The sequence below is a fragment of the Fibroporia radiculosa genome (genome assembly GCF_000313525.1).
Source record: "Fibroporia radiculosa TFFH 294 genomic supercontigs, scaffold2275, whole genome shotgun sequence".
Classification (NCBI taxonomy): domain Eukaryota; kingdom Fungi; phylum Basidiomycota; class Agaricomycetes; order Polyporales; family Fibroporiaceae; genus Fibroporia; species Fibroporia radiculosa.
In genome coordinates this window covers 1-23,502 of record NW_012133343.1, presented here as the reverse complement: position 1 = coordinate 23,502, position 23,502 = coordinate 1, and the positions used below count along the sequence as shown (strand labels likewise).

Here is a 23,502-nt window from a genome sequence, read left to right as displayed (position 1 = left end):
CAGGTTATGGCTTTGTCTCTATGGCCACTGCCGAATCCGCCGACAAAGCTGTCGAGCTTCTCGATAAGAAGGAGCTCGATGGTCGCCCGGTTATCGTAGAGGTCGCCAAACCTGCTGATCAGAAAGACAAGGAGAAGAAGCCCAAGAAATTCAAGAGGAGGCCAGGCCGGCGTGGCAGCAAGTCCGTGCCTGGCGAGATTAGCGAGGCGGAGGCCAACGGTGAATCCAATGGCGAGGCTGAGAAGGCTGAAGGTGCCGTCCCTACTACGGACGAGGCCGCTAAGCCTAAGAAAAAGAAGAAAAACAACGTGAGAATGGTGCTGAACTTTGTCTTCGTCTACTGATCGGATCTTGTAGCGCAAGAAGACTCGTAAAGCGACTTCAGCTGCTGAAGGTGATGCTGCAGCGGCCACAGAGACACCTGCGGCTGCCGAAGATGGCGCTCCCGAGGCGGCTGCACCCAAAAAGCCTCGTGCTCGGAAGCCCAGGGCTCCTCGTCCTACCCGTCCCGCTGGCGAAGACCCCGTTGGAGAGCCGTCCAAGAGCGTTTTGTTCGTTGCGAATCTGGGTTTCAGCGTCGACGATGCTGGCCTTGCCGCTCTCTTCACGGATGCCAACATTCCTGTCACTTCCGCTCGCATTGTCCGCCGTCGGTGGGGTAAGCCCCGCAGGAGCAAGGGTTACGGCTTTGTTGACGTTGGTGACGAGGACAACCAGAAGAAAGCCATCGAGCTCTTGCAGGGCAAGGAGGTTGAGGGAAGGGCCATTGCCGTGAAGATCGCGGTCAACTCTCAAGCAGAGGAGGCTGCTGAAGGTGAAGCAGCTCCTACTGACAATAAGGTTGTGCGCGAAACCACCCCCGAGGCGACTGTTGTAGCTTCTTAAATATCCTCGCATTATTTCTGCCCAGATACAGCATCCCTTCGTACACAAGCTGCATCTGTCAACCGCTCCATTCCACTTTTACTTCTCGGCTGGACGCCTTACTGTGGGACCTACTGGTGTTGGTCTGATCCCCTTGACTTCAATTTGATGAATGACCCATACTACGCAGAGCGGTCTGGTGCCGTTTCTTTAGTTGTTAGCTTGTGTTGTCGCACTTAGTCAATTGTAGCGGCTTTACTTGCTTCCTGTTATTTTATGATAATGACATGCACGCCTTGTGACGATCATCCTCAACTCATCCGTACACTACTGGTTATCTAAGCATTCTATGGCTGATGAGGAAGACGACTATCTTTCCGACAAATTTTTGTTGGAAAGCGCTCCTCTCTCTGCACCTAGGACCTATGCCGAACGTCGAAAAGAGGCGCAACGGGCTGCAGCTCTCAGGAACGAGCAGAACAGAAAGAAAAGCAAACGTCAGCTTGAAGTAGAATCTCGCGAAGAGGGCCTAAGCAAGAGTCTCTTTGAACGCGCAAGGGACGATGAAGCAGCTTCGGGACAGCAAAGTAAGGCGTTGGCAATGATGATGAAGATGGGATTCAAGCCTGGAGAGTCTCTCGGACAAAAGTACGACGATACACCGTCGGCTTCCGGGAGCACACCCAAGGAGACAGATATTTCTGAGCTGGCGCCGGTCAGTCGTCCATCTCCTAAAATCCAGCACATAACAGAACCACTTCCGCTGAGCGAATGGGCGGGTATGTAATAGCTATCCCTGACCGCATATGTTTCTGATGATTCCCTGGTGACACAGGCAGGAAGGGCATTGGTTCTGGGAAGCGTCCCCCCTCGCCCAGCGCGTCCGAGAGACTTGCGAAAATGGCGAAGATGGCGGAAGCAACGGACCATGCCACTTTTCGTGATCGCACCCGGCAGGAATACGAGGAGAGACGTGCGCAGGGCCGCTTGGCTCCAGCCCAACGCACATGCGCCAACCTGGACGAGAAGGCTGGCCGGAAGGTACGAGCCTCTCCCACATCTCAGCGAGCGATGCTGAATCATCCGGCATGACTGTGCAGTTTAACGTCCTTTGGTTGAACCCAGACAACGTCGATTCTTTCCCGGAAGGTCTGATAGATGCTCTGGATGATCCGTCTCTCATAGCAGCGTTGCTTCGACAACGCGCCGGCGATGGTATCGAGGGCCAGATGAGGTCAAGGATGCGCGCCGACGCCTTGCATCCGCTAAAGACATCACTGAATGATGATGACCTTCCGGCCACCGACACAGAAAAGCCGGACCTGAGCAGCTTGGCGTACTCGGAGGAGGAGATAGAGGAGGCTGCGCAGTTTTTACAACTAAAGGCAAGTCATGGTATGCCGTTTATCTGATGAGATTCGACGCTCACTTGCGCCATATATGCATTCAGGCACAAGATAAATTGCAGCTCCTACTCGACTACCTGCGTCAGACGTACGCATATTGCTTTTGGTGTGGAACAGAGTATGACGACCAGGAGGATATGAGCCAGAATTGTCCTGGTCCCGATGAAGACGCTCACGACTGAAACCGTACTGGGTATCAATGTATATATCAACGTCCTCGGATATGTAATCTATCCGAACACGGCCTGAACTACAGATACACAGCAAGGTGCAAAGCAAGATAGTCCGTAGGGAGTGTGAGACAGCCTCAAAAGGAGACACCAATGCAGCGAACGAAACCATAGTGATGGGCAATGGGCAATGATCGAAGTCCGTGGGCGGTATGCGCCAAAGAGTGTTGCAGCCGGAGCTGAAGAGACAAAGGAGAGAATTGGAAGATGATAATAGAGATAAAGCAGGTGATGACGTATCAGTACAAAAGTGGGGGCTGAATGAATACAAGATGAACTTCAAAGTCCACAGATAATTTATGCCACGGGCAAAAGGGGCGTAGAAGCAGGATTACTTGCGAGTCCATCCGATAATGAAAACACTGAAGCACGAATGCCAGGATCGCTGGCTCGTGCTAGTCGCGAAGATGCACTGACGTCCAATCGACACGGACGATCAGCAGTTTCTGACGATGAATCGCAGACATCGTGCATGTCTTCGTCCTCTGATAGGTCAGAAGAAGGGTATCGATACGTTGTTGGTGCTGGAAAGACAAAAGGAAGGGTCGGAATTGAGACGGGCTGCGCTAGACTGCTAGCGCGACTCCGTCTGCGATGAGGGAATGTTGGAGATGAGGGGGAAGCCTGTGGAGTCTTGCGTCTGACAAAAGTCGAAATGGGAGTATTTACTGCGAGATCTCTTTCGGATAGCGCCAACTTATGTGGGCGTCGTGCACTTTGGAGCGTGCCCGAAGACGATCTGCGGTTCATGTTGCATGTGGCCGGCGACAAGTAAGGTGATGTGGAAAGTGCCTACATCGCCACAGCCATTAGAACACAAAGATACTGCAATCTTAAAGAACAGAATGCTTACTCGCATACGCTCGGCTGGTTCTTCTTCGAGGATAGTGGGAGCACTCTTCTTCCTTGTGTGGGACTTGAGATGGATGTCAGCTCAAGCATGAATCTCTCGACAATCTCGGATACTCACGATAGTGGGGACGTAGGGAGAATATCGGGCGACACGCACTGGGCGCCTCTCCGATTCCCAGTCTCGACCCGATGGAGAGCTCTCGCGGCGGGAAACGGAGTATGATTGAGGCTCATCGACAGTAATGCTGGGATGAGGTGGTGATACAGTGCCAGAAGGGGCTGAAGAGAAGGAGCTACAAGATGAAGAAGTGGAAGAAGTGCGGGAATGGTGAAAGTGCGACCCAAAGCAGGCGGGACCGACGTGAGTGTCGAGAGTCGCCGGGCGGGCGGAATTGTCGAGACCCAAAGACGCCATGAGTTCTACAAATGAAGGGAGAGTGGTCATGGCAGAAGAGGAGGCCGGGGAGCGACCTTGGGGCCATCATGCGAACTAGGTGGGATCTATTATAACAGAGACAATACCTTGGAAACGGACCGAGCGAGCGCGGTTGCCAAGTGCCAGGACGAGCGTCATGAGCCCAAAGGGGAGCCGTTGATTGTGTTTCCAGTGTGAGACGATCAGTTGCAATAGGCGGTTGTCGACAAGGAGATGCCGGTCTACGACTGGCCACTCGGAAACGCCAGGGGCAATTGTCGCGGGGCGGCAGCGAGATAATTGCATCCGACGGGGTCGCCGAAGGATGGAAACCGGGCGGCCGAGCCTCCAAGATGTGGACACTGGTCAGATACAGGCCGGTGTAGCGTATCCACGCACCCACGCGGGGTCGAGCAGTATTATTCTGACAGAAAGAACGGCGTAGAGATCATGACTATTTATCGGTACATTCGTGAGCGGTTGCTACAGGAGGGTGTTTGTATCATAACGACGTCTGCTCGTCCGATACGCGCCTGCAGTGCGATAGCAGCTCGCCAGAGGATGACATGAGTGATGAGTCGTATCGGATTTCGCTGCTTGGACAGGACAAATTTAAAGACGACAGCTTGGAGCGCAGGTTTCCGAGGACAAGAGCTTGAAGGCTATCAGGGAAGGGAACGACGGCAACAGTCGCGCGGAAACGGTGTACTAGGAAGGGCGTACATATGTTGCGGCAGAGCCTGAGAGGGGGGGCGGTGGCAAACTAGTCCAACCGGGGAAGAGGAAGGTACATCGAGGAAGCTTGAAGTGCCAACTGCGCAGGCCGCAGGCCGCAGGCAGCGCAGTGAAGATCAAGATTGCCTCATTCGATCATTGGCGCCTCTTCGCACTGTCGGCGCAAACACGGATACACACCCTTCATTCGTTCTTGTCCTTCTCCTCCATGAGCTCCCAGCCAGGCCCACCGTCCTACACAAACTCCTCAAACGGGGCCTTCATGCCTGCCCCCAGGCAGGACATGGAGTATCTCTGCGCAGGTACGTCCGCCCTCTTTCTCCACCCCAGCAATCGCCCAATCCTCTATTCAGACTGCGGCGCAAAAAACGAGATCCGCTCTCGTGAACCGATTCGCTGCAGAGAGTGCGGGCATCGTATTATGTACAAGAAGAGGACAAAACGAAGTACGTCGAGCCTGCCATGACGTCCTGATGCCGAGCTCACCGTCCCTGAAGTGGTCCAGTTCGAGGCTCGATGAATTCACCGTTACCCCCTCATCCGTTCATTAATGCGGAACGAGGCTTCTGATTGCACCAATTAACTGGATTTTCATTGGCCATGATCGAGGGTTACCCCGTGCTGAACCTATCAGAGCGAATATCTCCTCGCCATGTGCGTAACCCACTGGGATCATGTTTAATGACATCGCTCGCACAATGTTGCAGTTGTTGATAGCCCGCTATTCCACGTGTAGCTGGTCCTTCATTTAAAAGTAACCGCTCTCGAGCAATAACTTGGCACCTACACGCAGTGGCGTATAGCACCCGTAAAGACAGTATTTAATTTCCGTTCATGTGAGTCTTTGCCGGGATGTCTGCACCCATATAACTCCATCTATCATTTAATTTGCCCACGCGAGTCAAATTGACCACTTTGAGGGACCAGCCGTGCGTTATTGAGTAAGATGTATTTTCCATCATCATGCTGCCTCCTCAACTGCGAGATATTCCTGGATGCCGCCGGAGTGGTTTCGAGCATGGATCTCGATTGCATATCGCCAACGTTATCGCTGGTGTCCCATATGTTTCATTCACATGTGGCATATTAATATTACGAGGACATTACATACTTGACAGTAAATGATACAGTAATGTTTGTCAGGATGGACATACAAGAGACAATGGTCACGGGGTGACGCGGGTCGTTCACCACATGTTCAGTCGTTTCATCCACAGATTCAAGAAAAACGTAACGACCACCCTGTCCAAGATTCCTTCTGCCCGCTCTGTTACTCGTAAGATTAATGTCGCTTGGGACCAATTGGCCACCTGCTTGCCTCGACTGGTAGTGGTACACTAATGCGGACAGCGGTCAATTTAGAAGCAAGTGGACATGGAGAATACGTACATTGATATCAACCCCGTTCTCTGCAATCTTCCACTTGTACTCAGCGCCGTTGGCTTTGAAACGGCGAGATCTAATGGATTTGACTGTTCGGTACCAAGTTATATCGATCGCAAGCAGCCTACTTACTTGCTTGTCGGCTTCTTTAATTTGCGCAGGTCTCTCATCGACACCTATGCATCAAATAAATAAACAGGCACACCTGCGGCGAAATTGAAAAACCACGAACCCGCTCTATTCCCCCGAAAAACACTGACGCATTTGTGTCTGATGACCATTCAATCTGGCCGGCATTTTCCCACCGCTGCGTGGCCGCATTCTTTCGCTGGATTGTAGTGACGCCCATGTTTGTCCCGGTATTTGGGTGGTGAAACTACACAGGATGGATGAGACCTGTCAGCTCGTGACGGGGACAAACGGCGAGGAGGCGTACCTTGTAGATTTCAGCCGTGTCCAAAGACCCCTCAATAACTTGCCTGATCTGGAAGGTCCGCATGTCCGCATCGGAGTTCTGAGGAAAGATGAATCGAAATGTGAGGTCGCCGCTGGCCATTGTGAGCGGGGTGGTATGACACAGGAGCGCCACAGGGGAGGGACAGCAGATAAAGAATGAATTTGACTGTTATATAGTGCTCCGGCTCGTGCATTGCGGCGCGCCGAACCAGCTTGAAATATCCTTACTGTGCTCGGCACGGATACGTCAAGGCAGAGCGCATTGATCCCACCGATCTGATACAGACATGACTGAGGCTAAATCGCGTGGTCATACGATGGCTCCGGCTGATAAAGACGTCGAGTATGCAAGTAAAGCGTGCGAGGGCCGCAAGGCGCACGCATGCGGAGCACATTATGGGGACAAAATACGGCGATGAAGCCGGCTTTGATGGAGACACGGTCAGAAGTTCTTGGGCTCGATGGCAGATGCGAGTGCGTGGCAGAGAAGGTGGGTACACGGAGGAGCAGGAGAGTCAATTCCGTTCCGAGTCGCCATTGTTGCCTTATCGATTCCCCCGGGACAGGACCGGAAACCCCCAGCAAATGTTGTAGGCAATCACCGGACGTGGTGGCAGAGATTATCGCATCACTGGGTTGGTCAGTCTCCGACGAATCATTGGGCCCCCTTACCTGAACATGTTGAAACGAACGATCAATTGACCATCGCTCGGCAGGCTTTCAGAACGCGGGGAGAGAGGAGGCTGGCTTTTGGTTCGGCTGCGAGGGTGTAAGCGTTCCATATGACCGCAGGCGATGGCTGCCGAGGTAGACCAGAATCAAGGATATCAACACCATTCATAGGGGGGAGATGCACGCGGGAGTCTCATGTGTCGATATTATTGCAACCAGGCCGGAGTCGGCTTTGGGGTGGAGAGACTCGATCTTTGGCAGTGCCACCGAGCTTCTGTATGATCCTAGGACGAGGATCTTGGATCATCATGCGCGTTCAAAATGCGCGTCACGATGACCTGGGTGTAGGCGTGCGGGGACCGGCCGCCCATGTCAGATAGAAATGTGTCCTGAACGCAGCAACTATACGTACAAGTCTGATCCGCCGACGGATTGCCGAGTTGGGCAGCAGAGTATTTGGAGAAGATAGAAGGCTCGCCCGGCCAGGCACTTACGTGGGTAGGCAGAAATTCAGAGAGGGACGACTATGGACATTGAAGCTAGAAGACGCGAATTTTGAGGGTGAAGGCTAGAAGCTGGGAATAATCTAACGACACGACACGGGGGTGCACTGGAGCTATCTCCGTTGCACATGGTCTGCTCAGTCGCATGCGCAAGGCGTGTATTGGCTACAGCTAAAGCAATGCACTCGGACAATGTCCCCTGCGGTCGACGACAAGTGCCACATTGATGCCGAACATGCTCCCGAAAAGGGCTGTCGCTCCGGGAAATGCCGGATGCCGGAGCCGTTCGCGTCGGATGGCTTCCCTGCGCGTCTGCAAATCCCCAAACATTGCCATTGCTACTGCACCCAGCCAAGCCCCGCCGCCAGCCCTGCGCACAATACCCGGACGCTATCTCTTCACCACAGCGCTCGTCGACTCGCAGCCATTAATGCCCAGCCACGATCACAGGGCGCGCAGTGTCTCTGGTGACATCGAGGTATAATATGCTCTCTTGAGAAGGGCATCGCTTTGTTCATAGTTCTCGCAGAGCTCCGACATTGGTTCTCCTCATGAGGGCGATGGCATGTCAGGTTCTGCCAACGCTCCAGGCAAACCAGGCAGAAAGAAGAACCCAAAGTACGCGACCACGCCCAACGTGATCATGCTTACGTTCATCGCATTTTCGTAGCTCCCAAGCAGCAAGGCGCGACCAAAATCGCATAGCTCAGAGGGAGTTTCGTCTGAGGAAGCAACAACGTGTACGCGACGACACCGGATTCATTGCAGGGAAGGTTGCTTTAACGCCTGATGTAGATTCGTGATTTGGAAGCGAGTGTCGAGATTCTCTCCGGCGGCAAGGATGAAGCTCTCGGTCACTTGAGGAAGATTTTAAAAGGTAAGCTCGGGTACTTGATACACCATGATTCGTTTGAGGGGTTGATGGCGCACTAATCTATAATCAGACTTGATGCACGAAAACCAGGTCCTTCGAGATCTCCTTCGCAGTCTGAGTTCGTTCATAGGCGACGGTGCAGGAGGTCTTCTCCCAAAACTAGGCTGGGACTTGAATGACTTCAACAATTTCATCAACAAGGCAGAGACGGACTCTGCATGGGAGAGCTATCAGCGCCACAAACAAGATTCTTCCAATACCGCTGCTGCCAGTGCATCCGCGTCGGGTTCACAGCCAATCACGGCTCAAAAGCGTCCCTCAGAGGAGGATCCCCTGGTACGCGCGAAGCGTCCTCGGGGAATGAGCGAACAGAATGGCAACGGTGAACATACAGATTCTTTTGCTAATCCTATGCTTGTGCCTCTGAACTCTGCCGGACAATCTGTCGGTCCTAGCGGTCTCTATCCAGCGACAGGCAGACAATCTCACGACGCGTCTATTCTTAACGAGTTTCTGCGCAACAGCTCGAATGGCTCTCCTATGTTCATGTCTCCATCCTCTCCTGCCAATGCCTCGGGCTCTTATAATCCACCAACAAGTACGAGCGTTGGAAATTCTTATCAAGGTTCTTATATGCAAACACCGATGTCCGTTTCTGCTGACGGAGGTATGGGTTCCATCCCCCTTGGAGGGTCTGTCTCTGTACAACAGTCGAGAGTGGCTCCAACACCGCCAAATCAAGCCGTCAGCCAGGAAGACGATACAGAGCCCAAGAAGGAGGACGCATATAAGCTGATTCAGTATGTCTCACCTGGTTTCAGAACAGCCTCTGAACTCAAAGCTCGCTGCAGTTACCATCTAGATAACTACAAACGCAATAGTGCATATTGCCTTCCCTCTTCTCTTCGGCCCACTCTGGTGCAAAGGTGAGAGTGATAGCTAATATAGCATGAGACACGAATTGACGTGTCGATTTTAGAACTGTTCCTCATGGTAGGGAGCCAAGACATGCCCCTGTGCCAGCACTGATCATGTTGTAGAGAGTGTAATCGATGCCATCCTGCATCCGGAACTTCGCGATCGCATGATCCTTCTCCGAGGTATGACCATCTGCCTGATTTTTGATTGCACTTGTTCATGCATAAGCAGGGAGATTTGACCTGGTCGACTGCTTACATGACTACCGAAGTGCGGTTGTCATCCACGGCGACGACGTACTTGCTCATAGCAATTGGGAGATCTCTGAAACTTGGCTTCAACAGTACAAGTGAGTATCCCGCGAGGTTATGCTGACAACATACATTCATGCTGCGTACCCTTCTATCAGGTTTTTGGCTGATCAAGCGACACTAATGATCACGAACCGCTGGCGACGCGAAAGAGGCGAATCTGAGTTGCGTCTAGCTGATTTCCAAGAGCATCCAACATCTGTCTAGGGTCCCACTTGATTACTTGTAAGGATGCTCGAGAACATCAGGAAGAAGCATTTATATCCACTTAGTAGTATTAGTCTGTTGTGTTCTATTTGCTGTTCATCGCGGTTTTGGAGACACAAAAATTGCCTGCACCATTCCCATATATAGTCATTTTCCTGACATGCGGGGAAGTACATACAGATCTATGAAAAGCAGAAGCTTCAGAAAAGTAGCATTTTAGCCGGACACTATTCTATTGGTGGGATCAATTGCGAACATACCGCGTTTGCGTTACCAAGATGCTTTCTTGACACCGGGGAGCTCTCCGGCCAGAGCTTTCAGACGGAATTGGTACTGTACGGACGGAATGGTGAGGAAAACGAATATAGACATCGCCATTGAGAGACGTACCCTGCACAAGCCAAACTCGCTCATGACACCTCGTCCACGGCCCGACTCCGTGCACCTGTTTTTGACCGTGGAGGGTCTCGTGTACTTCCCGAATGTATTCAACTGCAGTTGTGCCTGGTAGCGCACTTGAGGGGGTAAAGTTTGGTTGCGAGCAACATAGAGGTATGCTCTCCGAGCGATCTCATTGACCTTGACGCCATTGCGAGCCTTGATATCGCGCAGAACGCGGGCGTTGGGCATGATGGTAGCTGGCTAATAGGGAGGACGTGTCGGCGAATAACGAAGCGCCATAACTTCCGCGGGCGCCTTTCACTGACGTTGCAGAGGAGGCGCTTATATGCGGAGAACTCATCGTTCGCCTCGTCGTTCACCCTCACATTGGGAGCTCAGCGTAGTGACTGCCCATCATTGTCTTCTGGGATATGCGGTAGTAATAGCTGGTGAGCGCAATGCCCTGGGTATATTGCAAGAGCTAATATATGCATGGAAACAGCCTACTAGGATGTCCCTTTCGAGAATCCTAAGCCTCTCACCACGTCAACGACGAACATTCGTGTCTACACTTTTCGGCCTTACGTTTCTGGCATCTGTATTGACAGTGTCAGCCTCCACCATCTTGCCTTGTCCGGCACACGAGCGGAACCGGTTTGCAGACGGCGTTGATCAGGGAGGAATGAGCGGGCAGCGTGCGGTAACTGTCGTGGAGAAAAGGCCGAGGAGATGGATAGAAGAAACGATTCCCAGGGATTGATAGTTCAGCCAGTACAGTCCACCTTATTTCCGGTTCTATCATAATCTGCGTGCGCCTCATCAACTTTAAATTCCAGTATGACTGCCGTTGTCATTCAATCTATAACATCGTTCATAGACGAGCTATGCTACACAGTTATTCTCTGCTGGTATATACATCATCACTCTCAGGACATTAAGACGTTAAGGCTCGCTGCTGGGCGGAGGCCTATCTATTGTATTTTTTCGTCGCCGGTATTGCGCTTCTTGTTCCTCATGCGTCCCGCTGCAAATGATCGTCGTTAAGATAATGATAACGTTTAAATGATTGAAAACATACGGAAGAGGATTCTCCTGTATTGGTATGCAGCACAAAAGACAGAAGAAGTTGGCGGCAGCTTGGCAGATGAAGACGATGCGCAAGGCATCTGCGTATGAACTAACGGCGGCCTGTCGTAAAGGTGGGCTCAATTCCGATATAATACTCGTTGAATGTCTATCGGAATACATGAGTGGCAACAATAGCATTTCATTATAGTACTTACCGAATTTTCTCGATGATCTAAGGAACAAGGTTTGTTAAAATAACTAGAAACATCGACGAATCACCGACTGACCTCGATTGCGTCTGGGCCTGTGATGCGTTCTCTAAGCTTACGATGTAATACAGCTTGCAACAGTGCACCGCTCAAGCTAACCCCCAATACTTGCCCCGTAGTCCTGAAAAGATAAGTGACTGACATTTAACATTAGTGAAGTGAGTTGCTCGAGAATCAGTGCATTACGCACTACCAGTGGCAACGGCCAAGTCTTCTTTGGCGACACTCGCGATCATCGCCTGGAAATCGCAGTTAAGCAACATCACAACATAAGACAAGCAATAGGAGAAGCTTACAATCAGTGTAGTGGTGATGACGCTAGACATCCCGAGACCTTGCGGGACTATGTCGAACCATAAGTCAAAGGAAGGAGTATTGTCATTCCAGAAACAGATGAGAACAGCGGCAGCGACTGTCATCAGACATGAGATAAGGGTCAATGTGTACAGTCGCCCAGTCCGCCTCATCATCCTGATCATTCATGTGAAGACAGATAGATGAAGCCAATGAACGGGTACTTACCAGCCGGCAAATACACTTCCAGTCGATATGGATATCTACCAAACCGATGATTAGTATACATCATGCATCGCAAGGTTAACGTAACGTCTTAGACGTACAGAGTGGGGCAAAAGATGCAGCCCTACGCATACGTGTAAGCCAAAACGAACACTTCATTCTCTAATAAAGTCCTACTCGCCTGCGTCTGTCGAAGTGTTTAATCTCACGGCAGAAAAATACTAGTGAAAATGAGTACCCCGAATTACATTCACTCAATCCTATTACTTACTAGAGGCACATTGTATAGCTATCATATAGCGAGTCAGCCCGTAATGCAACATCTACAATGAAAACGTTGCGCACCGTCGAGAATGCAGCAGCGCTGCCGAAAAAGCAAGCTAGCGATACGGCAAGAGGCGTCCGCTGTTTCACTAGTCTCATCGGCATGACAGGATATGGCGAGTAGTACGTCTCGGTGAGTATGAACATGACGCAGAATACCACGCTAGCACATAGGAGTCCCCAGATGACGGAATGTGACCATGGTAGTTCCTCAGTAGACTTCAAGCTGAACCCAAGCAAGAGGCAGCCAACTGTTCCTACTAGTGTGAAAGACCCCATGAAGTCAATTCTTCGTATCTTCGAGCGTAAACTCTGCTGTTGAACCTCGTCGGGAAGCTCAATTGAGACTTTTGTGATCACCAAAATGAACGAAAACAGTAAGATGGGCATCTAGGGACAGCCAGTGCCTATGTAAGTACAGCGCACGTCGTAGGTCAGCTTGTTGACGTCACCTGGAAAAGAAAAGCTGATCTCCTGGAAATATGTATGGTCTGACAAGAACATTCAGCTATCATACGAAATGTGCTTACCATCCGAATGTATCGTTCAGCCAGCCTCCGAGAGGTCCACCAAGCCCGGCCCCCAGACCGAACAAACTAAGAAGTCTAGATAAGCGCACTGGATAATCCCTTAAAGCGGCGACGCTCTCACATATTCGTCATTCCCTGATATAAACCACGCTGTCGGCTGAATACAGTGGTTCAATTCCTGGAACGTATCTACAACTTTATGTCAGAAGCTCACAGTGGTATCAAATCTGTGACCGCAATGCTTGATACTGACACCGTGTAGTGCACAGATGAGCGCGTGACGTCAGATATGGTGAGATTTCAGCTCACCTGTCATAACACTGTGATTTGACCACGGTAACAAATTCGATATGGGTTGCGCAGTTCGGATAAGTGACCGAAGAACTTACCCTCCACCGCCCATGCCTGCTATCGTTCGAGCGATGATTAGGGAATCCATCGAAGGAGCCAAACCACACAGGAAAGTCCCCATTCCTGAAGACTAGTCAATCGAAGGAAACTGGTCAACAGAGTGAATGGCGAACCGAATAGTGACAAGGCAAGAAGCATCGCGCCTCTACGGCCGAGGATATCAGAAAGTCTACCTGCGTCACGGTCGATGATCCCAAACCATTGTGGAAGCGAGCACACATACCGTATAGCGGCGTGAAACAGCACACGGACAAGAGATATGATGTACCTATGTACGAAGACCTGTTGGATTCATTGAAGTAGCTTCCAATGGGTGCGAGCAAGGTAGCAACAATTGTTCCTAGCCAAAGACTCAGTGAACGCTCCAAGTGAGCACGAGAACACGGTACCATCGAGAGCGCCTAAGAATACAGCACTCCATAATCCAGCCAAGACCCATGCAAGGTCGGACCCGGACACTTTACTCGTTGGAGGAGGCGGCTCTTGAGGTGGTTCTTCAAGTGTAGTGTCGTCCACGGAACGATAGGATTCGTTGTCCTGCTCTTGCAGCAGTGGTCGCGTTTCCGAGCGATCATCTTGGGACGTAGGCATTGCACAATGTAAGGGGGAATAGTAAGCTTCGGCACACCCCCGTGCTTATATCGTCGGTCGGAAGTGAGATGTCTTGCGGAATCAGAAGGATGTCCGGATAATCTGGAACAAGATGTTCGGCGCCGAGTGACAAGAAGGGCGCCAGGGCCAGGACCGGGAAGGCTAGTAAGCTTAAGTCTAGCCTAACAATGATGTTTTGCGCGAGACTCGTCTGCGAAAACAGATAAGTGGGCGGGGTCGTCGGAGGATATCACGACAGAGATAGCTATTCGTGCCTCGTTGAATTCTTATACAGTGGAGATCTCTCTTCCAGGATCTAGACGTGAGCAACACTCATGCGTCAGCATCCGAGATGAGCGGATATTCGATTGGGGAACCACCTTATATACTCCCGGGGTGTGTAAACCGATCGGCTTGCCGCAGATGCAACGAACGAGTGGCCAGCCTAGCACATCCTCACCGCGCAGGCTGCTCGCAGGCCACCAACGCGACTTGTACAATGCCAGCCATGGTCGTCGTCACCGAGGCGCCATCAATCCACTCAGTGAGTAATTCCGGATCAAGAACCAAGATGCAAGGTAGATTCCGGTCGGCACGAGTACACTGACACGCCACCAGACTTGTGTTGGCGCTCGTGTACTGTGACTCGCCCAAAATCTGAGGATAGCCAACGTACTGACACGGCAATATTCAAGTCGTAGTCAATGTTCGAAGCAGTTCAAGCGAGGCCCTCTACTTTACTACAATGTCGATCTCCATCGCTCGGTCGCAGGTTGCACTCGTACGCATTTCAACATCCGTACTCTTCCCGGTGGCGACTTGCTCACGGATTGCTGTAACCTGGACGAAACAGACTCGCAGCTTCAAAACATTTTCCTCCATTTCCAACTGATCCGCTCGCCATCGGGGTTGTGTAAGACCGCTCGCTTGGTGTCCAAGCGCGAAGCGATGCTAGTCACTTGTCACACACCAACGAAATAGAATTATACGGTGCGTACAGCCCGGTTTCAAATCTGATAGTCATTTTTGAAGCTAGATCTATGTAGAAAACAGCCCATTTCTACCAGAGCTACTGGTAGGTCCATCCTGTCGTACTACAATTATACCCGGCCTATAAATTGTGACACCGAAAGGCCATCAGGAGCCTCTGCGTTATTGTTTTGAAATTGCTGTTGACAAGTTCTGCGCAGGCATGACGCAGTGTTCTATTAGAGCCCATAAATTTCTTCACTCCGACTGTCATACGGAGTTGTTACTACGCATAAATGCTAGAAAGATTGCGTCAATCTAAGAGCACTTTGTCATCCTCCGATCCTCACGCCGCTGATCCCGCCTTGGAGCCATGAGGATATATTTCCAAAATGGTGGGCTTCACATATCCGACAACACTTTGTCGTCGGCACCCTCCTGCCTCGTCAGCGGCACTGACTTATGTGGCTCAATACCCTTGCCGTTGGTTATACGCTATAAAAGCAGTCATATGTCAACTCTGAAGCAAGTGCGAAGCAGTAAATGACTTTTGATATGATAACCATGCAGGCTCACGGGGCATGCTCGGACCTAGGTGTCCTTAGTTCATCTCAAGTGTCGTTGGAGTGCGCCAGCACACTGTTGCTCCCCCCCGTGAGCGTATTTCTTGATCGTCGTTGTTATCACTGATATTGCCTACACACTATGGACATAGAAGCATCTGGCCATTAATACTGTACAATTTTTCTGATATTTTCCCTTGTGTTAGCTTCTGACTAAGTAGCGATGTTCACGGGGCGAGTGGTCGGTCTTTTATTGCATTACCACAGGATTCTACCAAAAATGTGAAGATAGTGTAGGCGCCACTCCTTGGATAACTCGCTTGTCCCCAAGGCGGGCCCGAGCCACACACAGTGAAACGGAATGGCAACTCTGGACCTGTAATGCCAAGGTGGCTTTATTAATTGGTTTCTTTTACGATATAATCCGGTCCGAGTTGGCGAGCGCGAAATTCAGAAGTTCAACGATTATTCAAGTATTGTATTCACATTTAATGACCGACAACCACGGCGAATGTATAAACAGGTGCGTGTTTTTACTTTCCCCGCAAGACACACACGTATCAGTGGTTTCTTTCACCGTTTCAAATTCATACAGCCAGCTGCGTTTGACCAACTGGCAACAAGAGACGTTAGCGCATGCCGGCGACAACTCGTCCCCGAGGCCAACACATGTCATGTCTAGCTTCATCTCTTTGAGTCATGGTTGTCGGATCGGACTTGTATCCAGGAGGATGCCCCTGCAACATGTCTGCCGCATATGTCGGACATACTTATAACACACAGCCAAATGTCGAACATGGACGACGTCGTCAGTTGTATTCTCATGTGTTCAATATACGCCTACATTATAGCTATGCAGATCCTCGCAATGTCAACTCTGATCGACAGTTGGTCATCTTTCGCTGGTGAGTGTTGCTTATCTAGACCATATTTCCGCTGCGTTGCGTCGCGCCTCTAGCTGGGCAATAGCGTCCTGTGTCAATGAGCTCCAAGAAGGCATCACAAAAAAAGTTGAAACTGCTTGCACAAGTAATGCAGGATTCCCTGATGCTCTTGTTCGATCGTAAGTGATTTAGTTTGCTCAGAACCTGACCAAGGATCAGAACGTTGCTATCGCGTGTGACCCCCCTTCAATATGTCACAGGGCTCTATCAAAGGGAAGAGCCACCGAAGGGACTTGATCAGGCCACTGTGTCTCATCCTTTGTGCATAACTGAGGTGATCGAGGTGTCACGGACTCTTAAGCCCTCATATTGTCAGAAGAATTACATAAATGTGTCATTTCTGGATGCGTTTCCGAAGTCACTCAATGATCAGCTTTTGACATACTTACCACTGTTCTCCTATTCTGCAATTATCTCCCTTAGGATGTCACACGTATGTGTTCCGATATGTCTGGAATGCGGCTACCCTCCACTTGGCATTTTCATGTCCATGCCAACAATGGCAATTCAGTGGCCTGGATAAATCCAAATATTTTTTTTATTTAAAAACGAAATGAGCGTCTCCTGAAAATTTTATACTCCCAGACCTTCGCGCTGTGGACATTGGGCTGCCTTTTTGCCAATTCACATGGAGCGGAGCTTGTGTGTAGAGGGGGTGACCACCCATGCACAGAGAATCGGAGCGCACGGCTGGGTCCGAGCTATCACCTATCTTGACGGTTAGTCCAGAGGCCATGTTGTGTCAGCCAGCGATCTCAGTGAATGGATACTGGCACCGTTACGTACTTAGAGTGTCCTCGACATTCGGTGGAGTACCACTGTAGTCTACACTATGGCTTTATGGACACGTGCTAGTCCACGCCAGAGAGGAGAGAATGTCAATAAGGAGCTCAAAACATTTCTGGAGGAGAGTTGCTGTATTAAACCAGGTTTCCGTGTGCCGGGACCCAGCTGCTTGCCAAAGTAAGTTATCAAAATATTGACGCGTCGAAACCATGTGATCGTAACGCCCGAGCTGCAGTATCCATGTCATCTCCGGCACAGCGTTAGTGTATTGTGTCTGCTACTGCTATGGCACGTCGTCGTGTGGTCATACATATCCCTCATATTTTTGCTCGAGCCCATTCACTTCAGCACTCTTCACTCGTCTCCGCCTTCTAAGTCCTCTACCACATGCACTTGAGCCTCCAAATTGTTCCTAGTAAGGCTTATGAGTACCTGCTTCGGCTCTTTCTCGCAGCTGGCTCGAGTCCTATGACGACTCTATGTTCTCCCTGTGCAGCCCCCTGGTCACTGATGCTCTAGTTGGCAACTGCTCTTTTTCGAACTATTCCTGTTGCTATTACTTAACAATTCACGTTTGGATGTGTCATGAAGGGCTGGTTTTTGTTTTCGCATGCCATGGGTTCTAAATGAATCAAGGAATGCGATGCAGATCATCACCGTAAAGCCGAAGCATCTATTGGGTCCGGTCGCGACTTCATTAGAGACGCCGCTTTCATTGCTGCAATCGTACGGTGTTTTATTATCGCTACTCTGCGTCTTGTGGACCACGATTGAGACTGCAAGGTTGCCACTTGCCTGAGGACTGTTCTTCTCTGCTCTGTGTCTCATTGTTATGTCGGCGGTGTAGTTCAACAGTTCATCGTGATGTGGTTCCTACTTCAGATATCAGGGTTCTGTCAGGTCCGGATCCGTAAATTTTCAAATGATTTATCGACTCGAACCATTCTTTAGAAGTAAGTGCGCAATTCCAGCCACAGCCTTTGCTCTGTTTATGGACATCCCTTTATTACTATTAGAGACAGCGCAGATTCTCAGGTCGCCGTCATCTTCACATTGGGTAAACGCGTTGACAGCTCGCATACGGTTTTACGCATCAACGAGTAATCGTACTAATTGTGCTGCAACATATGGGCACGTATGCTATGTCGCTTACTTCCACATCCATATACAGTGTATAACAGCATCATCAGATGGGTACGCCAAAAGGTTACTGACAAAACAAAGTGCAGTGGCAAGATCGAGTCCGGAACGGGTGCCAGGGCATCCACATCGATATCGTCCCATGAAGTTGCAATTGTGCAGGGCATGTAACACGAGGCCTCGACCTGCTCTTTAATGGTGTATTGCATGCGCGTGCTTCGCAAGCAGGTCGAGACGGGCGGGTCCGCAAAAATGGCGTCATGAAAACGGGTCACTTGAGGCCATGTAGTCCAGTAGCAAGCCCAATGGCAAGCTGGCGTCCTAATTAGACTTCCCACGCGGGAGAATGCGGTGGCCCGACTATTGGTTTGTCATCAGCGGTCGATGTCGTTACCTTTCTTGTATGCTGTTCCTGACAAATGGGCCGTGTTATCTGCCACAAGTTATCTGTGGCACTGTGGCAACGCCGCAAGAACTATATAATGGATCCATGAGCGGAAGTAGTAAAGCAGCTGTAATCCCACTGTATCATGGAGAACTGGAGTATGTAGTCATACGTAGGCTGAGAGACAATGGTATAGGACCCATAGCCTGGAACGAGTCTGCCCCTGGCGTTCTGGAAGCAGGGTTTGTTGCTGATATAATCGCCGTGTAATACACCAGCGGAAATGGGGTCAAAAATTGATTGATTTAGAGTTAGCTTCAAAGTAGGAGTTTGAGCTCAAATCTACTCGAAACAACACCATACACCCGCCATACGTACAAGGTCTCAGGAGGCACGACGGTCGACAACTGGTCTGCGTGCAGTCACTCACAACGCGCCTCTGTTTCATTTTCACCGTAATTGTGCTCAGATGCTCCGGACTGGCGGCGAAAATATCAGCCCGGTTATTCCTCAGCCGCAGGGACTGCTTGGACGCAACGTTTCCACTGGCTCGAATGCTGGTGCCCCCGCCTGGAAGTCTATCTTTCGCATCGGGACACCGTCTTCCAAGAAATTGCCAGGCAATATGACTCCCTTGACTGTTGACACCAACTCTTTTCATTCCGACGGCTCTGCCATCCTCACACCCAACCCGTCGCTCACTCCCCATTCCATTCTTTCCACGGAACAACGTTCGTCCTACAACTCTTCAAACACGCTCTCGAGCGACTCGAACAAAGCTCTGCCTGCCAGGACTCCCCAAAAGTCGTACAGTACGCCTACGTACTTGGACGAGTACCCCCTCGAAGACGACGGCAACGCCCCATACGGCAAGGATAAGCCACGTTCACGGTCCAAATCCAAGTCCGACAAGCAGCGCATGCTCGGTCGCGCAAAGGGTCCGTCCACAGCAGCCTCATCACAGGTGTCGTTTTCCGCCATCAACCAGCCCAGCTCCTCGCGATCAGGCCCGCTGTCGCCCAAGGCCTTTGGGGCGAACGCGTCCCGCTTCATCCGTCGTGTTGCATCTGCGCCAAACGCAAAGGGCCTCTTCTCCTCGAGTTCGCGATCGGCATCGGCGACGACCACGAGGAATGGACTGCTCGCACCTGGAGATGGCATGCCACCCATACCACATACCGTGCACGAGAACAGCACATCGGATCAGGGCACTAATTCTCTGGAGACGGTGTCGTCGGCATCGTCGAGAGGGAGGCCCGTCCGGCCACAGCCACAGCGTGCGCACAGCACAACATCGGTGAACGCCAAGAAGACCAAGGATCGAGTGACGAACGCTCAGATGCCAATGGAGGGCCCTGGGAAGGTCGCATTTCGGAGAACGTATTCGAGCCATTCCATCAAAGTTAGATCGGTAAGCGGGATGTTCAACGGCATGCTAGTAGGTTTGGAGTATAATGTGGGCTCGTTCAGGTTGAAGTCGGCCCAGCCAGCTTCCAGAAGATCAAAATGCTCGGTCGGGGAGACGTCGGGAAGGTATATCTGGTACGCGAAAAGAAGTCGAGCAAGCTGTTCGCCATGAAAGGTGCGCTAGTGCGCTTAATTTAAAGTTGATGGGCCTGGGCATTCTAACCTCTTCGCGTAGTCTTGTCAAAGAAGGAGATGATTGAGCGGAACAAGATCAAGCGTGCTCTTACGGAGCAGGAAATCCTGGCGACAGCAAACCACCCGTTCATTGTGACTCTTTATCACTCGTTTCAGTCAGAACAGTACTTGTACTTTTGTATGGAGTACTGCATGGGTGGCGAGTTCTTTCGGGCCCTTCAATCTCGGCCTGGCAAGTGTCTACCCGAAGACGCATCACGATTCTATGCGGCCGAGGTGACTGCTGCGTTGGAGTACTTGCATCTGATGGGATTCATCTACCGTGATCTCAAACCAGAGAGTGCGTGTGACTTGTAATTTTTCATTGTATGGAGAGTCTCGATGCTAATCGTTCGCTATGACGCAGACATCCTGTTACATCAGTCTGGGCACATCATGCTTTCTGACTTCGATCTAGCCAAGCAATCAAGTGAGCCTGGTGGTAAACCGGCGACAATACTTCAACAGGAAAGCGGGGTATGCACGCTCGTATGGAATCCCGCATATAGCCCGCTCATCAGAACATGGTGGCACCTAGATTCCCTTGATTGACACTCGCTCATGTACCGCTGACTTTCGGACAAATTCGTTTGTCGGCACGGAAGGTACGGGGTATCGTGCATATGGTCGTGTCTCGCTGGATTGATTTGATCGCATGCAGAGTACATTGCGCCAGAAGTCATCAAGTCATCCGGGCACACATCTGCCGTGGACTGGTGGACGCTCGGTATCTTGATCTATGAAATGATTGTGCGTCATTTACATCCGCTGCCGCAGCTGGCATCGGCTGGGGGCGCTCCCGCGCGGACCCGCTAAACCTGATCCGTTCTGATCTTAGTACGCGACTACGCCGTTCAAGGGAGAACACCGGAAGGACACGTTCAACAATATACTGAATTTGCCCGTGTGGTTTAAGGATACGCCCAAGGTGTCATCGTAAGCGGTAGTTTTCGCCTAGCCAGATTTAGACCTTTGCTCACTCCGGATGTTTTCGCGTGTCGTCAGAGCGTGCAAAGATGTCGTATCGCGGCTGCTCGACAAACGAGAGTCGACGCGACTGGGCAGCAAGAGTGGGGCGTCGGAAGTGAAGCAACACAAGTGGTTCGCGAAGATCAACTGGGGACTCTTGAGGAATACGCAGCCACCGGTAAGCACGACTGTTCTGCACCTTCCTTTGGCGCCGAGGCGCCCGGGTCGGTCGCTCGCGGGAGACGTTCTTCTGCGCCCAGCGATGCTTATCCACGTCTTCCTTGCGCGAGCGGACTCGGTACCTGGCGTCTACAGGCGACGCATCGGCTATCTAGGAAGCCCTGCTCGCTCGGTGGCATCCTGATATCCACCGAATGTTTGCTTGCCGCTTGTCTGTCTGCATCACGTCATTGTCGAGATTTCACTGACGCATTTGTTTTTCGTTTGTTCCCCGTTTACCTCGTCCGACTCGCACCCTTTCGGCCGTCTTCGTCCCTTCGCGTCCGCATTACCGCATCGCCATGATTCTGGCTGTCACGTCCGATCGCCGACCAACGCCCACCATATACGCGTCCCTTCTGGCCCCGTACCGCCTCGCATTGGTCTCGCGCCTACGTGCACTCCGTTCCGGTGCCCCTCTCCGGCGGACTCGCAGATCGTCCCGACCGCGTCGAACGGGATTGACGCCGTGAACTTCCGGCAGATGAACGAGTCTGTGTCGCTGCACTTGGAAAAGCAGCAGCAGCACTCGTCGTCGCCGCAGCGCTCGCCGCGGCCGCCATCCGCGACCTCGTCGATGCCGTATTCCATCAAGGGCGTCGCGGGCGCGGGGGTACCTGCCACGCCGGGGCTGGGGGGGGACGACGGGATGGAGCCGCCGCCGACGGAGGTGGACCTGTTCGGCGCGTTCTCGAGCATGACGTTGCACTATGACGGGGAGGACGAGAGCTGATCCGCGGTGTGCGAGGGCGGAGGCGCGGGTCGGAAAGACCTCGCTGCGGACCCCGGTGCGCTGACGTGACTTTTGCGGCCGTGGCATTGTTTCACCACTCGTTTGGGCTTTTGGTGTTTGGGGTGATTTGTTGCATTGCGGAGGACTGGAGAGGGCTGCACGGTGCTCGTTTCGTTTCGTTTCATTTCGTTTCGTTTCGCCGCGTTCAAGTTCAAGTCGACGTAGCGTATCCTCGCCTGGTGTCTGCGTCGTTCTGCCCGTGGCCGCTCGTCATATCTTGGCATTCATGGCGCGGACGCTGGCGATCTGCCCGCGTTTTGTTTGATTCCCATTGGTTCCCGCCCTATTGGCACTGCACGCGCCGTATTTTCATTGTACCACTACGCCACCACACCGCTCGTTGATTCGCGCACAGCTCACACACACACACACACACCGACTAACTTGGCGTTGCACTATATTTGTTTTTCCACTAGTCTACACCGTTCACGCATATACGTATACCTTTGGACCGCGCATGTTACCGGTGATGACCCGGCGGATGGTACAGCACGGTTCCGCTAGATATTCAGAATGGATCATAGAGGAGAGCGTTGTGCGGCCGTGTGCGTGTGTCGGGGAGGCTGACAGTGATTGTGTGCGGTTAGCGAGCGTCGCAGCGTGAGGGATGGGCCGAGTGCGAGCGCGTCAGGGCGGTGAGTCAGCGAAAGGTGGGTGCTGCTCGAGGGGCGAGTTCTTTTTCCGGGACTCGGCTGGACACTCGGCTAGAACGAGGGTGTCGGTGCCGTCAGAGGGGGCAGCTGAGCATGAGGCCCGGGGAGCTATTGTTGGGCATGCACAAGGGGCGGCCTGGTGCTGTGGGATTGGAAGCGGACGGGGACAGGGGGTGACGAGGGCAGGGCGGCAATTGCGGTGGGCGAGTAGGTGGATGTGAATATCTCGCGGGAGGAGGACGGATGGGGCAAGATGATGGGGGGAGACTGGTTCACGATCGGTGGCAAGCGGAGGTATATCGCGTGTGCGGCCGTGGTGGGACGTGTGGGCAGGGCTGCGGAGGGAGGGGGTATCTGAGGAATGATGGAGCTGGGCCGCGGGGAGGGCGCTGGGGACGGAGGCATCCGAGATTGCCCGGGTGGGCTGGACGTCGGGTGTGCCGGCGCTGTGAGGAGTGTGCATGGCGAGGAGGGGGGCTCGGGCGTCGGGCGTCGGGGGGCGGGGGTCGAGCGTCGGGGGT

General features: G+C 52.0%; 9 protein-coding genes across 9 annotated transcripts; 4 read left to right on the top strand and 5 right to left on the bottom strand.

Annotated features, from left to right (window-relative positions):
• Window positions 1-20: 20 nt before the first annotated feature.
• Window positions 21-885, top strand: FIBRA_03758 (uncharacterized protein; the record flags this gene model as incomplete). The annotated part of the gene is made up of 2 exons (XM_012325587.1): window positions 21-308; window positions 358-885. The coding sequence occupies 2 exons, from the start codon at window positions 21-23 to the stop codon at window positions 883-885; spliced, it is 816 nt and encodes a 271-aa protein (XP_012180977.1).
• A 328-nt stretch (window positions 886-1,213) lies between these two features.
• FIBRA_03757 (uncharacterized protein) lies at window positions 1,214-2,452 on the top strand (the record flags this gene model as incomplete). Its single annotated transcript, XM_012325586.1, has 4 exons — window positions 1,214-1,643; window positions 1,700-1,905; window positions 1,965-2,259; window positions 2,322-2,452. 4 exons carry the CDS (start codon window positions 1,214-1,216, stop codon window positions 2,450-2,452), a joined length of 1,062 nt encoding a protein of 353 aa, XP_012180976.1.
• A 345-nt stretch (window positions 2,453-2,797) lies between these two features.
• FIBRA_03756 (uncharacterized protein) lies at window positions 2,798-3,797 on the bottom strand (the record flags this gene model as incomplete). Its single annotated transcript, XM_012325585.1, has 3 exons — window positions 2,798-3,292; window positions 3,354-3,416; window positions 3,471-3,797. The coding sequence occupies 3 exons, from the start codon at window positions 3,795-3,797 to the stop codon at window positions 2,798-2,800; spliced, it is 885 nt and encodes a 294-aa protein (XP_012180975.1).
• A 1,584-nt stretch (window positions 3,798-5,381) lies between these two features.
• FIBRA_03755 (uncharacterized protein) lies at window positions 5,382-6,441 on the bottom strand (the record flags this gene model as incomplete). Its single annotated transcript, XM_012325584.1, has 6 exons — window positions 5,382-5,553; window positions 5,614-5,825; window positions 5,892-5,961; window positions 6,018-6,061; window positions 6,118-6,261; window positions 6,322-6,441. 6 exons carry the CDS (start codon window positions 6,439-6,441, stop codon window positions 5,382-5,384), a joined length of 762 nt encoding a protein of 253 aa, XP_012180974.1.
• A 1,310-nt stretch (window positions 6,442-7,751) lies between these two features.
• Window positions 7,752-9,826, top strand: FIBRA_03754 (uncharacterized protein; the record flags this gene model as incomplete). The annotated part of the gene is made up of 10 exons (XM_012325583.1): window positions 7,752-7,994; window positions 8,046-8,134; window positions 8,187-8,256; window positions 8,312-8,393; window positions 8,461-9,190; window positions 9,242-9,316; window positions 9,370-9,383; window positions 9,431-9,490; window positions 9,540-9,657; window positions 9,718-9,826. 10 exons carry the CDS (start codon window positions 7,752-7,754, stop codon window positions 9,824-9,826), a joined length of 1,590 nt encoding a protein of 529 aa, XP_012180973.1.
• Window positions 9,827-10,096: 270 nt separating this feature from the next.
• FIBRA_03753 (uncharacterized protein) lies at window positions 10,097-10,456 on the bottom strand (the record flags this gene model as incomplete). The annotated part of the gene is made up of 2 exons (XM_012325582.1): window positions 10,097-10,159; window positions 10,217-10,456. The coding sequence occupies 2 exons, from the start codon at window positions 10,454-10,456 to the stop codon at window positions 10,097-10,099; spliced, it is 303 nt and encodes a 100-aa protein (XP_012180972.1).
• A 693-nt stretch (window positions 10,457-11,149) lies between these two features.
• Window positions 11,150-13,919, bottom strand: FIBRA_03752 (uncharacterized protein; the record flags this gene model as incomplete). The annotated part of the gene is made up of 16 exons (XM_012325581.1): window positions 11,150-11,231; window positions 11,286-11,441; window positions 11,491-11,507; window positions 11,563-11,681; window positions 11,735-11,783; window positions 11,841-11,956; window positions 12,165-12,187; window positions 12,241-12,284; window positions 12,335-12,352; window positions 12,409-12,777; window positions 12,840-12,861; window positions 12,918-12,983; window positions 13,307-13,391; window positions 13,442-13,501; window positions 13,552-13,668; window positions 13,718-13,919. 16 exons carry the CDS (start codon window positions 13,917-13,919, stop codon window positions 11,150-11,152), a joined length of 1,545 nt encoding a protein of 514 aa, XP_012180971.1.
• A 5,256-nt stretch (window positions 13,920-19,175) lies between these two features.
• FIBRA_03751 (uncharacterized protein) lies at window positions 19,176-22,268 on the top strand (the record flags this gene model as incomplete). Its single annotated transcript, XM_012325580.1, has 9 exons — window positions 19,176-20,117; window positions 20,177-20,288; window positions 20,349-20,648; window positions 20,715-20,824; window positions 20,886-20,952; window positions 21,009-21,097; window positions 21,186-21,283; window positions 21,353-21,494; window positions 21,972-22,268. 9 exons carry the CDS (start codon window positions 19,176-19,178, stop codon window positions 22,266-22,268), a joined length of 2,157 nt encoding a protein of 718 aa, XP_012180970.1.
• A 764-nt stretch (window positions 22,269-23,032) lies between these two features.
• FIBRA_03750 (uncharacterized protein) lies at window positions 23,033-23,386 on the bottom strand (the record flags this gene model as incomplete). The annotated part of the gene is made up of 2 exons (XM_012325579.1): window positions 23,033-23,089; window positions 23,144-23,386. The coding sequence occupies 2 exons, from the start codon at window positions 23,384-23,386 to the stop codon at window positions 23,033-23,035; spliced, it is 300 nt and encodes a 99-aa protein (XP_012180969.1).
• Window positions 23,387-23,502: the final 116 nt, after the last annotated feature.